A 25,379-nucleotide genomic window follows, 5' to 3' on the forward strand; every position below is an offset into this window, starting at 1 on the left:
TGAAATACGATAAATTTCTAAATCAAATCTTAAAATATGATGAGTTTTTAAATTAGACTTTAAAATATGATGAGTTTTTATATACGTTGAGTTTATCAATCAGATTTTGAAATTTAATGATCTGTAAATTGGATTTCAAAATCTTGTGCTTCTCTAAATTGGATTCCAAAATTTAATTAAAATTGAAACTATTCACTCTATGACTTTCAAAATTCGGTAAATATTACAAACTGAATTTCAAAATATAATAAAAACAAAAACCAATTTGAAATGAAGATGAACGAAAAATATAACTAACAAAAATTAATAAAATACGTATACTTGAACAGATATAAACAAAAATGAGTGAGTTTCAAACGAGATGAATGAAAATAAAAAAAAATTTGAAAGCAGAAGAAGTTGAACCCATAAAAAGAGAAGAAAACTCAAAAAGAGAGAAAGCATCTTTGGTTCAAAAATGACTTGGGAATGCAAAATCTCAGTACATATATTACTTCGTGCAGTAAATATATTTGATAAACAATAATTACTGCCTATCTAATTTATTTAATATATATATAAATTAAACAAGAAATTGTCTATTTTTTCTATTTGGCCTAGTTCCTACCAATATTAAACAAACTACATTTATTAAATAATTATTATGATAGTTATGATCACACCAATAACATCTTTCCAAGTTTTCCAAGAAAGTGAAAACAACATTAAAAATGTATAAGAACTTAGAAAATTTATCTCTATGTAAACATCAAGTAATTACTTAAGAGGTAAAAAAAAATTATCTTTTGATGGAAACATCAAGGAATCTTTATGACAAGACATAATTAAGCTATATAGGAGAAAATACTATAAGCAAGTAAATAAACATCATACCTTCATTATTAATCATGCATCATAGTTAAGTATAAAAACATTGAGTGTTTAGAGTTATGAAAGCTAACATGATAAATCTATCTAAATACATAAAGATAAAATAATTCCTATTAAAATGATTTTGTCCTAGTAATTAAATAATGGTGTCTATGTCATATGATGGGTGAATGTCTATGTTCGAAGACTTATGAAACAAGAAAGAAGGATTAAACAAAAAGTGAAAAGGGAAGATCATCAATATTAAAACAATAGGTATACATAACCACTGGATAATGTCTTATTAATAGAACATTATAAATATAATCTACTTAGCATAAATCAATTGTATAATAATAAATATTATATTATCTTCAACAAAGACTATTGTATGGTAAAAAAACGATGATGACATATTGTGATCTTCTCAACTTAAAGACAAGATAAATTGTATACAAATTAAAAAAGAGTAGGTTATTCAATAATATGTTCTAGGTTTTGATAATAAAAGTGTGTATATTCTAGCTTGAACTTAATTAGTTTCAAAATTATAAAAACTAACCTCATAAGAGATTGTCCATATTATCCTTTAAAAACAATATTCTTTTTGAAACATATGTCAAAGGAAAGAAGTTAAAATTTATTTTTAAAGTAATAACAAAAGTTCTATACAAATAACATTTGAGTCGTGAGACTATTTAGCCCTGTTCTTTTGAGTGGATTTGAAGATAAATTTTTTTGTCGTTTATTTGAGTGAATTTGGAGGTAAATGAGAGTGAATTTGGAGGTAAATGAGAGTGAATTTGGAAATAAAATTTGTGAGAATTAGTATAGAATTGTATCGACGTAACAAATTAAAAAAAAATTATTTCCAAATTCACTTTCATTTACCTTCAAATTCACTCAAATAAACGAAAAAAAAATTTATCTTCAAATTCTCTCAAATCTCTTCAAATCCACTCAAAACAACAAGTCCTTAGTCTAAATTTGTAAGTTGTTAAGACTTGAATAGTCTTATATATGACTATATTCATCGTATTATCTTTCATTGAATTTTTTTTTGGGTTAAATATGTTTTTAGTCCCTAAACTATTGGCCATTTCTGGTTTTCGTCCCTCTTCCAAAGTAAGGTACAATTTGGTCCTCATTCTTTAGAAAAACGTTCGTTTTAGTCCTCAAAATTTTGTTTTTAGTCCTCGTTTTAGTCCTCAAAACGTTCGTTTTTTCGACTAAAACGAACGTTTTTTAAAGATTGAGGACTAAATTGTACCTTACTTTGGAAGAGGGACGAAAACCAGAAACGGTCAATAGTTTAGGGACTAAAAACATATTTAACCCTTTTTTTTTGTTATTAACATGTATTTGAAATTAACCTTTTAATTAGTTACAAACCTTTTTAACGTGTTTCTTTTTTAACAAAGTTACAATTATACAGGGGTATTTACTATGGTGTAATTTATTTGTTTTTCTTTAAAAAGATTTCATTCAAACCGAATATAAAACTTACATGCAATTTGATTCGCTTTGAACATAAAAATTAAAAAAAAAATACAAGCCAAACTAACTTTTGCGAATTGATTTTTTTTTATCGATTTTGCAATTTTAATGTATTTTTTTTGCATGTATTTAGTCTTATCTTTTTTTTTTCTCATAACGACCTAATGTTATATCATAATTAATAGTTTCATTATTTGCTTCATTTTGTATAATATTTATTTTGTTTAACATTGTGTATAGTATTAAATAATTTGTTTACACACATCTTAGTAAGTGATAACGACCTCTTTAATAACTAGGTTGGACTAAAATTAAAAGGAAGCAAACGAGGACGGTCCCTTCGAGTGTTATGGTGCAAAATATAGTGAGAATGAAGGTCCAAGGTTGTGCAAATGGTGGTGGACAATAGGTAGGCTCACAACCTTAGTTGAAAGGTTGGTGGTGGTGTGATGTTTGGAGGCTCAAAAAGAGGTTAGGCCAACTCAATAGGAAGGTGAGGTGACTAGAGGAACCTCTAAGATTGCTTTAGTCTCGATCAAGGAGAAGTAATGTGGCCAAATTTGGATAACATAACCTTACTTAAATTCCAATATGATTACAAGAGTGAAAACACCTCTTTATACAGGCAAGGGTGTCTCTTACAACCCTAAAAAAAAGCTAACCCTAAGGATTAAGGTGTGGCCGAGAATTTGGAGGCCCTCTAGGGTTGAGACAAGTGTTCAAATCTTCTCCAATGGTGGAAGGACATGTGGCTACTTATAAAGCAAAACCTCTCCAATCTTAGAGTGTCATTTGACCACTATAAAAGACAAATAATCTCCAATGGTAGCATGATACATGACACACACTTTTCACTTGGTTTAGATGTACACTAACTTAAAGAAAACCCTACACTAATTAGGCCTTAATACAAGCCTAAGGAACCCTACACTAAATGGCTGAATACATTATCTAAAATCCTACACTACTTCTTCATCTTCCAAGATGGTCCAAGTGAAGCAAAACTTTGTTTTTCCTTCTAAAGATGATTCTTTTTGTAAGAGTTTGACCATACTTTAACAATAAAATAAATACAATTTTTTTTACAATAAAAAAAATTACAAGAACAAAGGTAGTTACAATGCATTTATAATTAATGGCACGAATACTAGATAGCCCTTAGGATCTATCTCTCATTGATCTAACAAATCCTAGTTCTAAACATAAACGTCAAAATCAGTCTATTTATATTATTTCATTATAGTAATATATTATTTTATTTTAACACTTCTATTTCTAAGATTAATAATGTAATATTTACACCATTCAAACAAATCTTCTTCCACCTCATTCACATGTTAAGCATATTGACTATTCTTCTATCAGAAATTTATAAGTATGACATAAATTAGGCATATAAAGTTTTTTTCTCGCATAATCTCTCTTATATACGAGTGAAATAATAGAAAATTTAATAATAATAAATAATTTATTTCGATTAAATTTGAGTTTATTATGAAAAAAAAATCTAAATTCGATCCAAAAATTTATCTAGTTATTCATATTTTTTTGAGTTTTTTATTATTTGTTTGGATTGGTTCGATCCTAAACACTTTTACTATTATATACACTAGACTTGTATTAATGAACATCAAATATAAAAAATATTTATATAAAAAATTCTCATAATTACACTATCAAATACAAGCACAGAGAATCACAATATATATAATATATATTATATATATATATATATATAATAATATATATATATATATATATCAAACACATTATCAAGAAACAATTATATTTTTAAAGACCTAAATAAAGCACAAGTTGTTAAATGATCATTACAAATCAAGAAATATAAATTCCTTATAGTGTTAACAGATGTATGATTAAGGTTGATTTGATGTCACCAATTTTAGTTAATATCACTTGAAAATTGTAAAATATTAGTGCTAAAAGTTTTTAAAAAATATTTAACAACTACATAAAAAAAATATCTTCTTAAATAGGATAATGTATACTGTTTAACTCAAAAAAGTTAGATAAATCCACACTATAGAAGCTAATTGTATAATATTGCTACTAAAAAATGAAATAAATAAAAACAACTAAAAATAGAAAAATAAAATAGAAGGACAAAACTAAAACTAGAAACAGACAATACACAAAATACACAATACATGATATAAATTTATCATACTCTTTAAAATGAAATACAATAAGAAAAAGTTAGCTTATATAACAAACTCAAGTACAAACAAACTAAACTATATTTGTCAATAGCATCTATAAAAAAAAACTTTGCTATTAATGGAATTGTCCATTTGTTTCTATTCAATTATTGACATCAAGAAAAAAAAAAGTTATGCCAAAATTGAAATTAAAAAAAAAAAAAGAATTATACCAAATTGTTATTTGTCTTAACACTACTTAAAGTAAGTGGTGTACTATTTAACTAAATAGGACCCCATGAAGGATAGGCTCCCTTTGGAGCACCATGCACCCCAAAATCTAAACATATAAAATGGAGGTCTTCCATCATTATTAATTACTCAATTATTCAAACCATTTACAATGGTAAGATATAAAAGTCTTAAGTTGTGGTTCTCAATAGAAACATCATCTACAATATCTATACAATATCTAAAGCATATTGGAAATTTTCACAATTATATCACAATAGAAAATAGCATTTTTTGTGTTCTAAATAGTTCTTTCAACTCATCAAGTCACCATTGTAAACTTCTTGTATTAAACTTATAACATTGTATACTATATTGTATATTGTATGGTATGGGTGGAGAAACTTCATAATAATATATATATATATATATATATATATATATATATATATATATATATATATATTACGGGAAAAAAATATTTGTATAGGTTAAAAATATAGCTTATGAGCAAATTAAAGATAATAATTTAAAAAAAAATTCATATAAGATAATTAATTTTAATTTATTCATGCTTTGAAAATTTGACATTTATAGATAATGTGGTATGAGAATGATTTGATAACAATGACATTAAGTGAATAGTTACATAGATATGACATCATAAGCTTATGTCATCAAACACTTAAATGACTCATCAAATTATTAAATACTAATCGAGTGTTAATCTCACCTTATATTATTACATTCCTTATTTGTCATTCCAATCAACAGGGAAAGAAAAACATCTCAACTTACAAAAAAAGGAAAACCACCTCAATTCCAGGAAATCAACATTAAAACTTGAACAAAAATCAAATTTTTATGCCATATTAATATTAATACTGTATGATAAAACGGTAATCGTTTGAAAATAAAATTAAAAATGACTCATTAAAATAATTATATAGAATTTTTAGAAAACTTGGCAACTTAGTAATCTCAATCTTATGTCGCCAATTACTAATCCAAAGTTAAAGATAATCTTAAATTATTATATTTCTCATATCTTATGCCTATAGTATAGGAGAAAAGAAAAAGAAACTCTTATTATTTAAAAAATATTTCAACTTATTAAAAGAAACAAAAAATAAAATATAGCTCAAATTTGAAAACAACAAGACTCAATTAAAATTGGGTTAAATATGATTTTAGTCCCTAAACTATTGGCCGTTTCTGGTTTTCGTCCCTGTTTCAAAGTAATGTACAATTTGGTCCTCATTCTTTTCGAAAACGTTCGTTTTAGTCCTCGAAAATTAAACACTGTTTAAAAATTTAGTCCTCATTTAGGAACAAATGAGGACTAAAACCAAAATTCCGAGGACTAAAACGAACGTTTCGAAAAGAATGAGGACCAAATTGTACCTTACTTTGAAACAGGACGAAAACCAGAAACGGTCAATAGTTTAGGGACTAAAAACATATTTAACCCATTAAAATTTATGTAATTCATAATTAGGTGTAGGGATAAAAATGGAGTGGGGCGGGTATGGGTTTTATTATTTCATTTTCATTCCCCAATTCATATTTTTTTTCTCATTTCCAAATTCAAAAAATATATAATTACTGTCTCAATTTCATCTTTATCGGATAACATATATATACTTGTATACTTATACTCATACTTATTTTTTTATTTTTTCAAATATCAATTAATATAATATGATAAATAAAACTGAAAAATGTAAAACCTAGAAATTATTTGATTCAATGAGACTGAGAATATCCAATTGAGCATAACCACACAGAAAAAAAATTGTAATTAACGTTGTGACAAGAGGAAAAGTATTTTAAAGATCTAATTAAACTTTGTGAATATAAAACAAGCCAAAAATGAAAAAAAAATGTAACCAAGAAAAAAAAAACTTACAAAACTAGAGATAATATATATATATAATATATATATATATATATATATAAGACTTTTATATTATAAATATTTTAGTAATTTAAACGAAGACATAGACGAGGAGACGATGAATATGATAAATATTTACATTCCTATTTCTATCCATATAATTAAAAAAATCAGATATTACATGTATTCATACTTATATTTAATCAATGTGGGAAATTCTGGTAAATGAATTCAAATAATATTTATGGAGATAGATTTATTTGTCATCACCATATTTAGGTATTTTCACCTGAGTTCTTATTAAATTTTTATTGTTTATTTTTTTCCATTAACTAGATTATGTGATTGTAATGTTATTTCATTCTACATATTAAAATATATAAATATTTATATATATCGTATGATCGTCCGTCAACCTTGGACCGGACGGTCCAAGCTGTTAATCATGTCACAAACATGACCACACACTACTCCTAAGATCATGTGATTGTTACCAATAGGTAGAACGATTAGCTTATAAAGAAATTACCTCTAATACTGATAAATTTAAGACAAAGTATGTTTATTATCAATTAGACCGTAATTAGGTTATCACTTATTCAAAGCCTATTCTAAAATTTATAAATACAGATTTGAGATAAAGAAATAGGTGATGACATTTAATAAAGATTAATAGTCTGTGTTGCTGAATCTTTACTAATTTTAGCATTAGAGTATAGATAATCTTTAAGTACAAAGACAAACGGTAACGCAAGAACGAACATTTGAATCACTAATAACGTGTACAACAATATACCATTGACCCCAACCCCACACCTGAAATAATTAATATAAAAACAACAATTAACCTTTATCATTTTCATTTTCGATTTCATTATCTAATACATTTTGAATATTAAAACACAATAACACGTGAAGTAAAAAAACCCAGAACAAAAATAAATCAATTATTTTGATGCTCATAGACTATATTTCGAGTATATATGATAGTGGAAGGAAGGTGTGTTTGTACTCATTGTGCATGAACAGTGATGTATAGAGAAGAACAACATAAAAGTGGAGGAGCACGAAGATAACACTCAGCACTTACACTGTCATCATTTTCCTACATAGCCATTGGCCATGTGTTGCCAAAGCAAACACGTGGAGAAAGTAAATAGGGACATTGAAAAAGACAAGACAAAATGTCACAAAATTCTCTACAGTTGTTTCCATCATGAAACCATAAAACAAATGCTGTTTCAAATGTAACAATCCATTAACCAAAAGAAACCATAACTGTCACTTATTTTTTCTTGGTTGTGTCACATCATTTCCATGGGTCGGTTAACGTGGTTTACTAAAAAATAAGGCAAGTTTTACTTCATTGCGTAAATAGGGCACATGCAAAGCAACTTCTCAAAGATACAGGACAATAAAATAACAGGGAAATAAAAAAATCTATATTTCTTTCTATGTTTTATATTACTCACTAATATACTTTTTCATTACTGAAAAAACAAAAAAGTAGTTGGTTGCCAACTTTTACTTGTTTAAACCTTTGGATCGTCTTCATATTTGTTGATAATCTCAAATGAGACCTTGTTTTTTAAATTATCAAAATTGGTTTCATATATTTATAAAATTAAGACAATTAAGTTCTGTCCATTAAGTTTTCATAAACGGCGTTAAAATTTGCTAATGTGATACACACTTAATCTGCTGATGCATGTGTCTTATATTACGTGAAATTTGTTATTTAATTTGTTATTAAGTCTTGTATAAGTGTTATATGACGTGTTATGTTATATTATTTAATTGTTCAGATTAGAGATTTCTTCGGATTAGGAGATCTTTAATGAAATAGGATTTGAAGCATTGTGACCGGAAAGGACCCCTCCGCCAACGACGACGGTGATGGTTGTTGAGGTGGTGAACAATTGAAACCAAGGAAAATTGAAACCTACTGAAACAGAAACAACAAAAAGGGTAGGAAAAAAATTAAAATTTCGGGAGAAGGTGTTTTCAACACATGGTTCCAGAATCTTCTTCCACCCCATCATCTAGGGAACGAAACCCACTTTGAAAATCGAGTTTTGGGAAAAACCTAAAAGGAAAACTGGGAAAGATCACGATGGGGGTATCGAATTGTTGCGTATCCGGGCTTGTGGGAGAGGGTTGAGGGTGACACTGTGAGGGAATAGTGAGAATAAGGTTTTGGAGGTGAGAAGAAGGGTTAATGGCAGAAATAAATTTAAAGGGGAGTAATGGTGGTTTCCGAAGCAGTTTCTACGGTGCTAAAACCATGGATACGAAAGGAGTTTAACAATAGAAGAAGCAGTGATGGTGTTTTGGTTATAATTTTCCAGGTTGAGCCCTACTCCCTTTTTCATTGAGCTAATTATTGTTGTAACTTTTGCTGAGAGTATTTTTAAATCAGTAAGTTTATTTACTTGTGTAAGTTAAAAAATTCCACATAATATAACAGTTTTACATTAGTAGATTAAGTGTGCACCACGTCAGCAAATTTTAACGTCGTCTGTGAAAACTTGACAGACAAGATTTAATTGACTCAATTTTTCAAATATTTGGACTCAATTGAGATAGTTTTACAAATATATGAACTCAATTGAGACAGTTAAAAAAACGAGAATCCACTTCAGATTTTCTAACAAATATAAAAACAATACGAGGATTTAAACCTATTTTTGAATAAGCCATAGATAATAAGTAAGTAAACCCTACTTTTGAATAAGCCATACATAGTAAGTAAGTAAGTAAACCCTAATAAGCCATATTAAGTAAGCTACCAATCATGCGTTGTTGTTCTGAAAAACATGTTTTTTGTTCTTACATTATGATTGATGAAACTTCTTGAAAAAAAATCGAAATTCAGAATCAATGATAGTGCTCTTATTGAAAACGAATACGACCTAAGATTGTAGATCACAAAACCAAGTGGGTAATTAACCTATCAATGGATGAAGAAACACTCTCCAACAACAACGATGAACAAGAAATTTATTAAGTCAAGAATTTCATTATTATATATCATCATTATTTATTTGGCCAAAAAAAAATCTAACTTTATATATGCTAAATGAAAATGAAGGTATAAAGATACCAATGTTACAATCTACTACATCTCACCAATTGAACTTTCTCTCTACATATTTTTCCCTTAGATTTTTCACCAAAGCATTCACAAATAGTTTAACTAATTACTCACAAATAATTTTCAAGAAAAAATTTTAATTAATTATTCACTTAAGATAATTGATAAAAAAAAAATCACTCACATTATCTCCATTCTATGTCTGCGTCCATTGCTATCTAAAATAATAAAAGTATCCGGGTGTGGTTAAGATTTGAAATAAATTTGTAACATAATATACGTGTTAATATAGTATGTATGGTTAAATCATAAAATAATATTAATATGATACTTAAATTAGGCTGGATTTTACAATTGATGTTTTAGAATAATACATTTCTTATCTAAATAATATTATCATGTGACAAAAAATATTGTTTATCAAACAAAAAAAAATATTAGTAATACATTATTATTCACAAAAATTATACTTTTGTAAGAAATATTAATTCTGAAAAATATTGAAAAGATTATTTTAAATACAAATCAAATACATCTTAAAGGGTATATTGATCTACTTTTAAAAGTTGAATATGTTTATAACAGTGTGTATATCAATAACAATACAAGGAATGATCCTAACAAGCTCACAAATTAATCAAAATTTATTAACATTTACTAACTAATATAAGAGAATAGAATATAAGTTTATAAGAAAAAGACAAGTTTCATGATGAAATGATATGGCTAGCATTTCTGTAATAAATAATGATTAAAAAATGTTATCAATTATTACTTTTTTATTATGAGACAAGATGTGTGAGGATTTGATTTGATATTGCACCATTTGTAATATTCTTCTTCCAAGTGCTGAATCCATACTCAACAAAGAGAATATGTAGAATATGCTATTAAAATGAAATAATTCATTTGTTTCAAAAAAAAAAAAAAGAGAGGAGATTTTAGTGGCATTGGTCATACCCTATTCCATTGTGTATTACACTATTATCACTACTAAATATCATGACACTGACTACACTACTCACATCAATACCCACAAAGAAAAACATTACAAACAAATGCATAAAAATAGGACTGCTAAAAATATGTTATATTTTGTTTGATGTGTTCTCCCAAAGCACTAGCAATGTATATATGTATTTAACTATGAGATCTTATAAAAAATTTAGAAGAAGAAAAAAATTAAGACAGAGATATGTTTATCTTTTTTTCTTTGCTTATTTTTGTATATATCTATGTGCTTTCATAAAGGAACATGCAACCTCAGGTATACTCCTAAATAGAAAATATTTACCAACAATCTTACTTAATGGTAATACTACAATAAGTAGTCTCATTCATTAAATTCAATATTTGAAAACTATATTGATCATACATATGAACATCTGAACCTAACAAAAAAAAATCAACTATCAAATCCAAAATAACACCACCAAATTTCATTTGATTGAAAATTGTGTTGTCTTGTCTTTTTCATAAACAATTTGAGAATACACACATGTGTATAAGATTAAATGAATAAAACAAGAAGTTATTACAATACATAAAGTAAACATAAATATTTTACCAAAACCAAAAGGTGATCAATCATATTTCAAAAATAGTCAACCTCATTATCATTCTCCACTTTCTTCTTTTCCCCATATATAAAGGTCATGCAAATACATAAATTGCAATAGCCATAGTTACAATAATGAAGCTTGCTATGAGAGTAGCTTCAATCCAGCCACGTGCATCATCCTCTATTTCTCAATACAACCCTACTTGTCCATTTTTTGAATCCAACATAAGCTCACAATTCAGCAAGTCTTTGCCATCATGGAACCAACTCAAACCCCCCTCAACCAAATGCAACTTTCCCAAACTTAGACACAAATGGAAGCAATACCAAGGAATTGACCATTGGAAAGGTTTGTTGGATCCTCTTGATGATAATCTACGTTGGGAAATTTTAAGATATGGCCACTTTGTAGATGCTACATATAACTCTTTTGATTTTGACCCTACTTCTCTTACCTATGCTACCTCTCTTTATTCAAAAAAGTCACTTTTGAAAAAGTGTGGTATGGAAAATTATGGGTATAAGATATCAAAATATTTATATGTCACATGTGGAATTCATGTGCCAACATGCATAAATAAAATTTTCAAAAAGTTGTGTATCAAATCTAGTTTAGTCGGATACATAGCAGTATGTGTAAATGAGAAAGAAATTGTTCGACTCGGTCGACGAGACATTGTTATTGCTTTTAGAGGAACAGTTACATGTTTGGAGTGGTTAGAAAACTTACGAGTCTCCTTAACAAACTTGCCAAGTCTTGTCACAGGAGAAGATTGTCTTGATCCCATGGTGCAAAAAGGGTTTTTGAGTCTTTACACGTCCAAAACCTCTACACGTGCAAGTTTACAAGAGATGATAAGAAAAGAGATTGGAAGAGTGATTCAGAGATACACTAACGAACCCCTTAGTTTAACCCTAACGGGTCATAGTCTTGGAGCTGCACTTGCAATTTTGAGCGCATATGACATAACCACCACTTTCAAGAATGCACCGATGGTTACCGTTATTTCATTTGGTGGACCTCGTGTGGGAAATGAGAGTTTTAGGAAGCAATTGGAACAAAAAGGAATTAAGATACTAAGAATAGTAAACTCTGATGATGTTGTTACAAAAGTTCCGGGGTTTATTGTGAACTTAGATGAATTGGTAAATAATGAAAATGTTGGTGTGGGAATTTGGTCAAAATGGTTGTACAAGTACATAGAAAGCATGCAATTGGAATATGTTGACATTGGACAAGAGTTGAGACTAAGTAGTAGAGAGTTTCCATGTCTAGATAAGAGAGATGTTGTTATGTGTCATGACCTTAAAACATATCTTCATTTGGTCAAAAACTTTGTAAGCTCCTCTTGTGCTTGCAAACATAAAAAGATTCACTCCATTCAGCCATGAACTTTTGGATCATCTCCATGTATTGAAGAGAAGAAATTGTAATTAGTAATATCTCTTCTCTCTTAGTTATGTAATTTTCTTATCTTTTTTGTGAAAAAAACTCATGTTTATATAATTTATACCATCCATGTTCTTTAATTTTCTTTCTTTTTGTAAGATAAGGTGGGATTTTTATTTGAAACTTGAACCACTTAAGAGGTTTTTGAAACTTACTTTATAATCAAACCCTATTCATTGAATTAAGATGACTAGTTTGTTCAAATAAAAGAAAGATGATAGTTACATAGATCACATAGTCTAAAAATTATGAAATTGGTTTAATAAGTTAATGTTTCTTTCTGATAAAAAAAATATTAATATTTTATAAATACTTTGCACAAAATTGTACAAATATTAATGTAGATTATATATATATATATATATATATATTGTCAAAAAAAACTTTGATAACATATTTATTCTAAAATATTTTTTCATGCTAAGAATAAACTTATAATGTTATAGTAAGCTTAGATTATAATATTATAAATAAGTTAATATTATAAGAAGACTTATATGTCATAACTAACATATGTTGTATTATACCATTAATAAACATGCAAACCCAATAAAGATTATGTGAATAATAATAATATGCACATACCTAGTATGTTTGAAGTTGTGTATGTGTCACATGATTTTGTAATTAACCAAAAAAATCACATTAACTAAACATGATCTCACTTATAATCAAATAAAATTATTTTTTGATAACATTATTTTTTTTATATAATAAAATCATGTATATAACTAGCTTTTTAAAATATATTTATTTTGATAAAATACAAACATAAGTACCACATTTTAAATTTGCCACATGTAGTTATAAGAGTCATCCCCTACACATTGCTATCATTAAAACTTGCAAAAGTCAAAGGTTTTAGACCAGTTATTTCTACTAGGAATATAACCAATCAAGAGAGAGAGAGAAATGTATGATTATGAAAAAATGACCATAGATTGTGTGTTCTTAGAATTTGATAGCTTGAGAATGATGGTTGTGAATTATAAAGAGAAAAATATAATTTAGTTAACTATTTATATATAAAATATTTAAAAAGAAGTACAAGATTTATAAATTATGAATAAAGTGTTAAAACATTAAATACAAACACTATGATTTAGCATTAAAAGATGATAGAGTAAAGTGAATATCTATCTTGTTCCAATAAAAAATTAAATAATTTAAAACAGGATAACAATAGCAATTCCCAAAGAACTCCACATGAGAAAATAATATCATGGTGAAAGCAAAAATATGAAAAAAATAGAAAATTAATATAATGAAGTTTAAATGTAACAATAGTGATGAAAATGATAAACATACACCTCCTTGGTACTTTTATTCCACGCTCTCACATGTTGATTAAACTAATATAATATTTTGGTTAAATTAGTATAATTGTTGATTAGCTTTATATCTAAATTAATATGACAATTATAACACATTTAAATATTAGATAACTATTAAAAAGTCTTTTAAATCTCCATAATCATCACATAACTTTGTGATAACTTGAAAAATAGAATTATTATATTATTATACTAGAAATACATCACATTCTAAATTAATTAGTCCTTTATTTATAATACAAATACATGACATTCTAAATAGTTTTTCAAATACCACAACAATTCGATTAAACTATTAAAATATTTTAACTAAATTAATACTTTTTGTTAAAGCTTAAATAAATAATGAAACCGTTAAAATATTTTAATTAAATTAATACTTTTTGTTAAAGCTTAAATAAATAATGTAAAGTTGTTGTATATATTTAAGTGGATGTATATCTAACAACTGTAAAAGTAATTGTGTTGACTTATGACATATTGCTTAATTAATAATGAATAACATGTTTTTCTGACAGAAGAAGGAGTGACACTGTTGTAACTAAGTATAATGTTATAATGACGATTTTAAGGATAGCCGTTGTTATAATTTCTAAATTGATTAATGGATAGTAATGTATTTTTAAATTATTATTATTATATTAAAAAGTAGAGATAGTTTTTTTAGTTAGAAGTGTTGTATTGAAGGGTGAGGTCTTGGCTTCAAATTTTACTCATAATATTTTTATTTATTTTTATTTATGGGTAAAAAATAGAGAGTAGTATTAAATCTTATAAAAATTATAAGTAAAGAGAAAAACCACAAATTACACAAAGAAGAGAAGAGTGTTGATGTGCTGATTCATTCTGCAAGAACTGCAACACGAGGCATAAAATTCAGTTAGGCTCAATGGCCATTCCTTTAATAGAATTAAAAGTAGAATTCAATACTCCATATCAAAACAAAGAATCTCCGATTAAGAAAATATTATGAGAAAAGGCAGAATGTCAAATCATAACTTGATTGCAAAATCAATCATAAAAGCAAAAACAGAAAACAGCAATTTGCTTGTCTTTCCTTTCCTCGCTTCTGTTTCTCCAGCACCCCTTTAGCTGAAAAAGGGAAAAAAGAGGCACATATGTCTGTCTTTTTCTACTATCTATACTTTGTTTTTCACCATTTTTGAACATAAATTTGATATAAAACCTAAAGTATGTTTGTTTTCTCTTCAAATAAAGCAAAATCTACTTCCAATTTCCACATCCACATCTCTAAACCAAACACACTGCTATACCAGTGAGAGACATCACTTCTATTGCTTATTGCTGGGAGTATCTTTTCTTACCCACTGTTGAACTGGTTTTCTTGGATTTCTTACAGTTGAACTAGAGTGGTTATCACTTCTTGCTCTCTGCCTCCTTTGACCGAAATTCCTCTGCCTGCTAGAACTAGGTCCATTGGATGTCCCACCGGCATGTTTTGCTGACACAACTGCAGGTGGTTCATTTTCTGTCTGCTCATCAGATTCCTTGGTTGATGTCGAGCTCGGCATTGCAGCTGGTTGTGGAAGATACATACCAGGTAATATGAATATATCTTTTTTGGGTTCAATCAAGCCACTGTTCTCCTTCTGTAAATTTAGGATGGCTTCAAATTTTTGTCTCCTAATGATCTCATTCTCTGATTGAAGGAGCGTATCTTCACCGTTGAGTTCTTCATTGTCTGAAGTCTGAAATCCAATGGAAAACAATTACCAACCTCAAGATCAACATATAAGTAACTAATATTCAAAACAAGATTGTTGTCATTCAACCAATTTTTTGGCAGTAATATCAAGTTTGAAGTGTTGACACAGTCCATCAAAATGTTGACCCTATAAAGGCTACCACTGAAATTGATTCCTGGTATTGAGAGCTCGTTCTACAATCAATAACTGGTGGATAAAACTTCACTTCTATTTTACAAGATTAAAACTAACAAAGGGCAAGAGTCACAACAAGCATCTAATAGTGTACCACAAACAGCGAGTTGGTTGAAATATATATTTCTGAAAAAAATTCAATTCTTCTATTCCACAGCCTAAATATCAGATTCAATTCAACATATCAAACAATCTAAAACAAACCCATTCTTGAAATGCATATGAAATAACTATTTATGAAAACTATGAGATTCAGAATAGGATGGTAGTGAAAATCTACATAGCGAAACTGAGCATTTTACAGATATGAGAAACAAGTTTGCTGACGGGTAAGATTGGCTGCAAGTATGCCACTTAATGCCCTAGGGGTACAGCAGGAAATTTCCAACGGAAAGTAGTGTGGTGCGCAGACCAACTGGATGTGGAGAGATTTGACATAAACACAACTAGTATGTTGGATGCCTAAGAAGTAAAAAGCAGATTGAAAAAGTTTGTCGGAGACTTCCATCTTTGAAAAGTGTTAATAGGTTTTCAGTCTCACTGGTTCAAGTCCGTTGAACATTGCTTTTAATGCTACAAAATGGAATTGAGGTTGTCAATGACTGTTAAAAGCTTAATACATAATCTACGTTTTCTTTTCATGTATCTTATAATTGTGAGTATCAATAGAATAAAGTTGAGCACATCATGCGTTAATTTAAACTTCCAACTCATTTCTTAACCATTAAATTATCATCGGGTTCTCCTCAATAAAGGAAAAAAATTGTTTTCTGCAAGCAGCAAGAACAATTCTATCAGATAGAATGTATTGACCCAAAGGCAATTCATCCATCTCCCAACTAGGCCTATCATCTAACTCCAAGCCATTTAGGCAAACAAATATAAACCAATAATGAAATTCTCATTTACAGTCCATGCAGTAGAGTTGAAACAAATAACTTACCGATTGGGAAGAGTATGATCCAACTAGGGCAAGCACATGGTCCAAATCCTTGGCAAGAAAAGGTTTGCGACAGACAGGGCAGTTTCCGACACTCTCTTCCATTTTCTTATGATTGTCTAACAATAAAAAACATAAATTCCATGAGAATATACAATACTACGAATTTTCATGGCTTTTTATTAGGACTGCATTAAAGCAGGACAAATGAGGTATGCATTTCATGCAATAAAAAATAGAATAGACGTTAATATGCTACCTAAATACAATCTCTAAACTAAAATATCAAATTGTGGATATTTAAAATAATTATATAAAGAATCCATGACTAAAGAAGCTGAATCATCTAACCTAAACGGATTGTCTTAAAAAAATATAAATATCATCAACACTAAAAAACATAAATTCCTCGGCAAGAAAAGGTTTGAAACAGACAGGGCAGTCTCCAACACTCTTACATGCTATATATTTCTACTTCTACTATGGAATCAAATACCGTGAAGAAAGCTTAGGCATTACTCATTGGAAAGCAGCAATGCGAGCTGAATTTGTTGCCTTGGTAACTAACAACTCTAGGTCTCTTGTGCCTTAACCTCTTCACAGGACCACCATTGGATGTATATACAGTTTGTCATGTGAAGGAAAATTCAGATGATTCTATGAATAACTATAAAGCATGGCTTGTTGCTAAACTTTTTAATAAAAAAATGGGTGTGATTACACAGAGGCTTAACGATGAGAATAATTTCACATAGAAGACCACATGTAAACTTATGTGAAACATTCAGACTGTGAATGAAACGACTATTTTCAAGCAAAAGATTATTGAAAAACAATATCAAGGAGTTATGATGGGATCTTATCCATTTAACAAGATTCTGAACGACAAAAATTAAACATGAATTTACTCTAATTGAAATAATGTTCATTAAACCCAATTAGAAACTGAAAATTATTGACCTACTTCAGAAGCTAATTGCAATTTTCTACAGAATATATTAGCTCTCCAAGCTTCTATGTTTTGGTCGTACACAAGAAAACTTTCATATTGAAAACTATGTTTAATCTTGTCAAAATGCCTTCCAATTATCCATACCATGGTTCCGATGTGCAGCTGCACTGTCTGTATTGGCAGAGTCGGGTTCTTTAGAACTTTGAAGCCATTTCCACCATCTAATGATACATTCACTGCCAATTATAGACAATTACTAATTACATATGGAAATCTAATGCTAAGTCATGAAAAAATATAAACCCATAAAACTTCTAAAAATCTAATGTTATACATGTGCGAACAGAAGGGAAAAATCAGAATTATAAAATTATTAGACGCACCTGTGGAAGCAATGAAAACAAGACATTAACTTCATAAAAGGCAAAGTTTCGCTTTGCTGATCTTCTGGGACCAAAGGGAATAAACACAATGGACAATCACCATCAGGATGATTCATAGCTGACAGTTTCTCAACAGCTTCCTTCAGATACATTTCAACAATCAATTATCAATTATTATTGTATGAAAAACTATATTTGATATGACACGTGTATCTTCATGCTATGCAACTATCATGTTATCCAAAGCTGTTAGAAACTACAAAGCAATACATGAACGTGTTATCAACAAAAACAATAGCAAAAAATGCGAGGAGTAATTTTTAATGAATAAGTCTGCAGTCCTACATTATTAAGCAATATTTTAACCATTAGTATTACTCATTTTTCATTTTGTTTGGCAAGACAATAAGATAGCTTCTAGGTTATTTTACTAGCTTTCAAAAACACCAAAAAGAGCTCTTTTTATAAAAGAACTTATATCACCACTTTATAGAATTTTTTAAAACACTACTTTGTATTGCATTTGAACCTTTAACCTCAGCTTATTCTTTTTCCAACTTTTACCCTTTTTCTAAGGATTCCAACTTTTATCCTTACTATTACTTATCCTTCTAATCTTCAAAATTCCTTAACACACTCTCTCCCTCACTCTCATCAAATATCATTCCTTATAATCTCATTTCATTGGATAAAATATTTAACAAAAGAATAAAACTATAAAGAAAAATCTTCTTAAGAAAGTAGAATTTAAACGTAATTTAACCTCACAAAACCAATTTAGTAAGGTAAGTTTTACATTCACTCATATAGTATAATTTGCCTTTATGTTTAGTCGATATAAGATCTCTAACACATTTTCTCATGTCGAGAACTAGACACCTCGAGCTGGGGACTAAGGGGAATCTGATAACAGCTAACAAGATAAGCTCAACAAACTTAACTAAGATAGACTCTAAATTGCATCCTAATATTTAAGATAATAAATTATTTGAATTGAAATAAAAAAACCATTAAAAAATATAATTATTTGAAAATATATATAGTTTACAATTTTTTAAAATTATGGATAAATAATCAAATAATGTTATTTTATTCCATGTTATATTTATCAAATAATTCAACAATTACTTTTCTTAAACATTGTAATTCAATCAACTAACATATTAGCATAAAGATTCAAACTTGATAACATTTTAAATTTAGCTTACTTTACAGCACTGAGCTAGCTTATCCACTAATTTTGTCAAACCCTTTATCTTCTAAAACTTAGGTAACCAAATATTACAAGACAAAGATATAAACAACTGCCGTTATCTAAACAAATATGTTGCTTAATTAATGATTTACCTACAAACTCAATGGAACTATAAGTTTAAAATAGTATTCTCATGAAATTTTAGGCTTATAGACCTCATATGACTAAATACAACCCCAAGGAAGCAAGGTACAAAGCAGCTTATCTTTCCTAAGGCACAATGAGGAAATCAATGCAGCAGACTACTGCAATCTGATGCATAACATGTGTACGTGATAGAGAGGAATGGGCCACAGGTAGTTTCAGGGGGAGTAGATGAAAAAGGGAGGGTAAGCTGGAGCTGGAACTAAATGAGTCACTCGAGTACAAGGAAGCATGCCCCCAAAGCAGTTGCGGAATATGGAGACCCTTGTTTGACAATAGAATATGTAATTCAAGGCAAGATTGTGCCCAATTTCTACTGTAACAGTATGGCTAGGTTGGCTACCTGAAGCTTCTCATACACCAGCCTAACTCCCTTATCCCGAGCTTAGTTATTCTGTACCACTGATTTGGTCTTATCATCAAGTCTCAAATCTGCCCATAAGTTTAAATTATTGGCCAAGAACCCAAAAACACTGACTGAGGTATCTCCTATCACTTTATTTTAAACTAACACAGATCTTCACCCTGTTTTTCAGAACTTTCCACATTTGCTATTAGCCTCATTACTTTAAAGCACTTAAATTCAAGATTCTTCCCCGATATCAAGGACTTGAGTGCATATAAAATTCATCTACTGATAAATATCACCAGATAAAAATAGTTTGGGGGAAAGGGACCTTATTTTTATTAAATCTTTTCATCTCAACCAGAACCAAAGCAAAAATGCAATCGAAGTAGATGCTATAGAGTTTACTAACTAAATGCTTAACAAACAAGGGACATATATGTATGGAGCAAAACCATCACTATTCTTGTTTTAAAATTTGCAGCTAGATCAATGATGCAATTGTTACCTCACAAAGAGCTACAAGCATTAAACAAGGGGAGATCTCACAGGCTTTACTTTGTATGTAATTTAATAGATGTTTCTGTCTCTGTTCATCCAGACCCTTGCAATCCACAAGCTCAATAGAAGGTGGTTCTTTTGGATACTACAACAAGAAACGAAACAAAAGTCAATTTTCTAAGTCACTTTACTACTTGTAAGGGAAACCCATTTAAAATACTAGGTGCATGTGTTTTACACTGTGCAGAAGTCAAACTCCCTCGAAGAAAACTACACAGTCCATACATATACAAAGTGAATGTGATACTTTACTCGGATCACATGCATATTTACAGCCAAAATGTACCTGTGAGGTAGCTTTTATCTCCAGAACAGCTTCCACAAACTGCAAAGAAAATGAACATAAGAAACTACTAAAAATCAGACACTTGCTCCAGTGGCAGAGCTCCACATCTAAAATCAACACCAACAGAATAAGGGGGATATAACTTTAAATCAACACCAACAATCATACACTTGTATTTAATTTTTAATACATCAGAAATCTAACTTGTTTTTACATTGTCATGTGTGTCCAATCACAGACAATCACGTGCAGTAAGATCACAGATTATTGTAACAACTACTTCAAAAGTCATACTTGTGATTTCTAACTGATTAACAATATAAAAATCTTTACACTGAAATTGCTTAAAATTAATCTCAAAAACAAAATTAGCAAACCAAACCCCCATTCCAATCACTTAAATTACAAGCATTCATCACGATAGTCATTAATTTTACAAAAAATCCACTTTAGTCCCCAACTTTACAAAAGTCACTCATTTCTGTCATTTTAATTCTACTGTCCTTTTGCCCTAACAATAAACACCAAAGTGAGAATTCCGTAAAGTCTCAGAACTTATAATTTCAGATAGAAGGGAGGAATACACAAATTTGATAACACAAATAACCACACTCTTTGAGCTGAAGACATTATTAAATGGTCCAAGGCTACCATGTATCCATGATCCCATCCAGTTTTCACATGACATGGAATTTTCAACTGACAAGAAAAAGTTAAATTCAGTATGTGTTAAGTGATTGGAAAGGGACTATGATGATTCTCTGGATAATCTAATAATTTCCTCCACTACTGTTAAACCTTCCAGCGTATTAAATTAACACAACTCTATACAAATTTTTATGATACTAACATCGGTACAAAGTATCAATCAACTTTACTACTGATTGATTTCTGCCGACAAATCCGGCATGCCACATCTAGTTTCCCTCCAACCAATGACTTAAGGTCTCTCATTTCAACCACCCTCTTTTATGATTTCTTTTCATCAACGGGTCTCAAGTTTAAAAATCTTCATTAAGTAATCCGAATCTAGTTCCACTTTAACGGCATGAATCTCTATATAATATAATAACACTGCATCTTAAGAGCAATTTTACGTGCAAGATTTACTTTTAGGGGGTTGGTAAAATAACAGGAAAATGGACTATAGTGAAATTGAAGGGAAAAGAATGAAAAAGAGAAGGGGAAGACCTGTTGGGAGGAAACATCAGCAGTTCTGGGTTTGAGAAAGAGGTGAAAATGGGGAGGAAATGAACTGAGAACGGTGCAATCGGTTCCATACACGGCTTCCACTGCTTCAACTTCAGCCACCAATTCCTCTTCTTCTTCGTTTCCCATTCTCTGATTTTCCTTTTGGGTTCCAATTAGATTATGAGATGAAGTTCGAATTTGATTTTGATGTGATAGCCACAGATCAAAACATTGATTTGATCATCACCTTTATGGAGAAGGGTTTGGTCTTTGTGGTTTTCTTTGATTTTTTCTTTTTCATTTTCTAAAAAAACTTCAACATGATTTTAGCAAATTTGTCTTTTAGTTCTGAAAACAATTTATATTGTGTTTCATCAAATTTCAAATAAAACAAATTTGAAGTTTATTTTCTTCTACATATTTAACAGCGTTGTGTCTCTTTTTATCAAGTGATGCACAAAGATGAAATAATATATTTTTGAAAGATTAAATTTTACATATTTATTTAAAGGTTAAAGAAAATAATTAACATATTTATATATTTTAAAATATTACTTAAAAGTTATCTCATAATATTGGATAATTGAATTTAATAATCATGAAATTTAAAATGCTATAGAATAAAATATATTTATCTTTTATTTGCAGAGTTCCAACCGTGGAGAATGAGTTACATAAATGGGAAATGATATCTTACTACTCACTTGATGTTTAATATAATAATAAAATATTTAATTTTAAATGATAAAGTGCTATTTTGTAATTTTAAGTGGTTAAATGTATATATATATATATATATATATATATATATATATATATATATATATATATATATATATATATATATATATATATATATATATAGTATATATATCGATTGTTACATACCAAATGAATTAAACCAAATTAATAGTTGAAATTGGGATGAAAGTTACGAGTGTGTAACATGTTCGATTATCTAAGATAAGTAAAACAGGTTAATAATCATGTTTAATAGAATTAGATTATATTAGACTGATTTTTATAAGAAACACACGAAGAAATCTATAAATATAAATTAAATATATGGTTATTGAAACTTGTGATGACACATTTATTATAATTAATTGTTAAATGATCGAACACTAAATTGACTTAAACATCAAAATATTTTTAATAGATACATCCTCATCGATTGAAGTATTTGAACAACAAGAGAGTTCAAGAGTAAGGAAGACTGCTTGAAGTGAACACTCAACCTCATACACCTAAAACATTTTGGTGTACACCATAGAGTCGAGCAAAAATTTTTAAGCTCACATTCTAACCACAAGAAATATGATGAGCAATCAAGCATAAGAGGAAATTGTTAACAACCAGATGGACTCGATGGAGATAATGAGGAGAATGTAGTGGCATATGGACGAAATGCAAAGGAAATACAAGGAGGAAATAAGGATGCCAAGACTAAGATCATTCAACAAGAGAAGGATGTCAAAGGTCTTATGTCGTCCAATGTATAGAAGAAAGGGACAAACAAAAAACCGTCAGGGGGAAAAGATAAACCGAAAAGCCCTCACTTTAGTAATTATACCCCTCTTAGTGTTCCACAAGCCAAGAAATTATAATAGGCCCTCAACATCAATTTGTTGCCGAGCGAAAAGGAGCCATCCTAGACGAAAGAGTTATACACGAAGCCTTAGGCGAGCTAAACATAAGCGTAGGAGAGAAACTTCTCAATGTAGAAGTAAATGCAAAAGTCGTAGCAAGAACCGCCTGTTAAGGGGTTATATAAACACGATCTCTGGAAGATTCACAGGTAGGGGATCATCGGTGTCAGCATGCAAAAGACATGTTAGAGCGCTCAAGTTGGTACACTTGGTGGAATGAAGGATCATGAGCATGTCGCCTATCACCTTCAACGACCAGGACTTCAAGTCATTATACCCCTATTAGGGTGATTTTATGATTATCTCCATCGAGTTGGCCGACTATGGGATCGGGAAGGTCCTAGTCAATAAGGGAAATTCAATCAATATCTTTACTATAAAACTTTCCAGAAGATGGATATATTTTAAGACCTGATTGTACCTTATAACGAGCAGATCGTCGGTTCCTTAGCGAGCAGTGGATACATGTGGGTACCTTATGAATCAGGACCAGATTAAGGAAGGATAGTAAAGAGGTTGAAGTATGTTAGTGTTGTCAAAACGACATGGCCCAGCCCACCACGGGTTGGTCACTTAGTGAGTCAACCCAACTCAACTCATTTATTAGTGAGCTAGAAAAAATCGAACCGGCTCGACCCACCATGAGTTGATGGGTTAAACGGGTTGGCTCACTAACTCACTTAATTACAATTTTTTTAAATAAAAGAAATTAAAATTACAAACTTTTTGTAATTTAAATCTAAATAAAGAGACGATTTGTCAAGCTTGATTTTGGTCGTAATGGTGTAGTATTTGTTCAAATGAGGAAGAAAGATGAAGATAGAAGCCCCAAGGATATAGTTCATTGGATAGTGACATCAACAACATCAACAAGGAAACATGTGTCTAGATTTATTTTGAAAATTTTGCCAATTGAAGTCTCATGTTACGCTTCAAAGGATGAAACTTCAAAAGCAATGAAGCCTCTTGTGGAACATTACTTCCCCGTAGAAACTCAAAATCCACACAAGTTTGTTGTACTGTATGAGGCTCAGGCGAATACAGGTGTTGACAGGATGGAAATCATTGATGTTGTGGAAAGGTCAGTTCCCCCTATAAAGTTAATCTAAAAATTCCTGATAAAACTATAGTAGTTGAAATTGTTGAGATTGTGTGCTTGATCGGGGTCATTGAGAAATACAAATAGTTTTCCAAATACAACCTAAGGTAGTTAACAACAACTAACCTAGGTTGGAAGTTGGGGATGATCAACAGTAAAGTGAGAGCACCATGAGAGCAAAACATATTTGCTAGAGTAACATGAGGTTTCTTTTTTGGTGTACAGTCACGGTGAGTAATGGGAGTATTTTTTTTATGGTTTCATAAGATAATAAATTAGTAAAATAAAGTTAAGTGGGTTGGTGAACCAACCTAGCTCACCACGGGTTCAGCTTGGATAAACTAGGTTTAAATGAACTCGGTTGAAATTCGACTTACATAAAAAAAGTACATTTTTCCAAACCTAATCCGACCCGAACCTGTGGTAGGCCTGGTTGGCTCGCAGGTTGTAACTCATTTTGATAGCTCTAAAGTATGTTACTTGTTGGTCGAGACCAACACGTCTTACAACGTGCTAATAAGATAACCATGCCTGAATGTGTTCAGCGTAATAATATCAACCCCGCATCTGGTCATGAAGTTTCCTTTAGATAAAAGAGGA

At 29.7% G+C, this 25,379-nt stretch overlaps 1 protein-coding gene and 1 pseudogene across 1 annotated transcript; one reads left to right on the forward strand and one right to left on the reverse strand.

Annotated features, from left to right (window-relative positions):
* Positions 1-11,420: 11,420 nt before the first annotated feature.
* On the forward strand, positions 11,421-12,707 carry LOC124833742 (phospholipase A(1) DAD1, chloroplastic pseudogene; annotated as a pseudogene).
* Positions 12,708-15,006: 2,299 nt separating this feature from the next.
* LOC124833739 (RWD domain-containing protein) lies at positions 15,007-22,351 on the reverse strand. The gene is made up of 7 exons (XM_047308281.2): positions 22,032-22,351; positions 20,841-20,879; positions 20,502-20,639; positions 18,249-18,388; positions 18,010-18,101; positions 16,917-17,032; positions 15,007-15,781 (listed from the first exon to the last, which is right to left on the reverse strand). The coding sequence occupies exons 1-7, from the start codon at positions 22,176-22,178 to the stop codon at positions 15,365-15,367; spliced, it is 1,089 nt and encodes a 362-aa protein (XP_047164237.1). The 5' UTR covers positions 22,179-22,351; the 3' UTR covers positions 15,007-15,364.
* Positions 22,352-25,379: the final 3,028 nt, after the last annotated feature.

The sequence above is a fragment of the Vigna umbellata genome, chromosome 7, assembly GCF_029865625.1.
Source record: "Vigna umbellata cultivar VRB3 chromosome 7, Vumbellata_1.0, whole genome shotgun sequence".
Lineage (NCBI taxonomy): Eukaryota > Viridiplantae > Streptophyta > Magnoliopsida > Fabales > Fabaceae > Vigna > Vigna umbellata.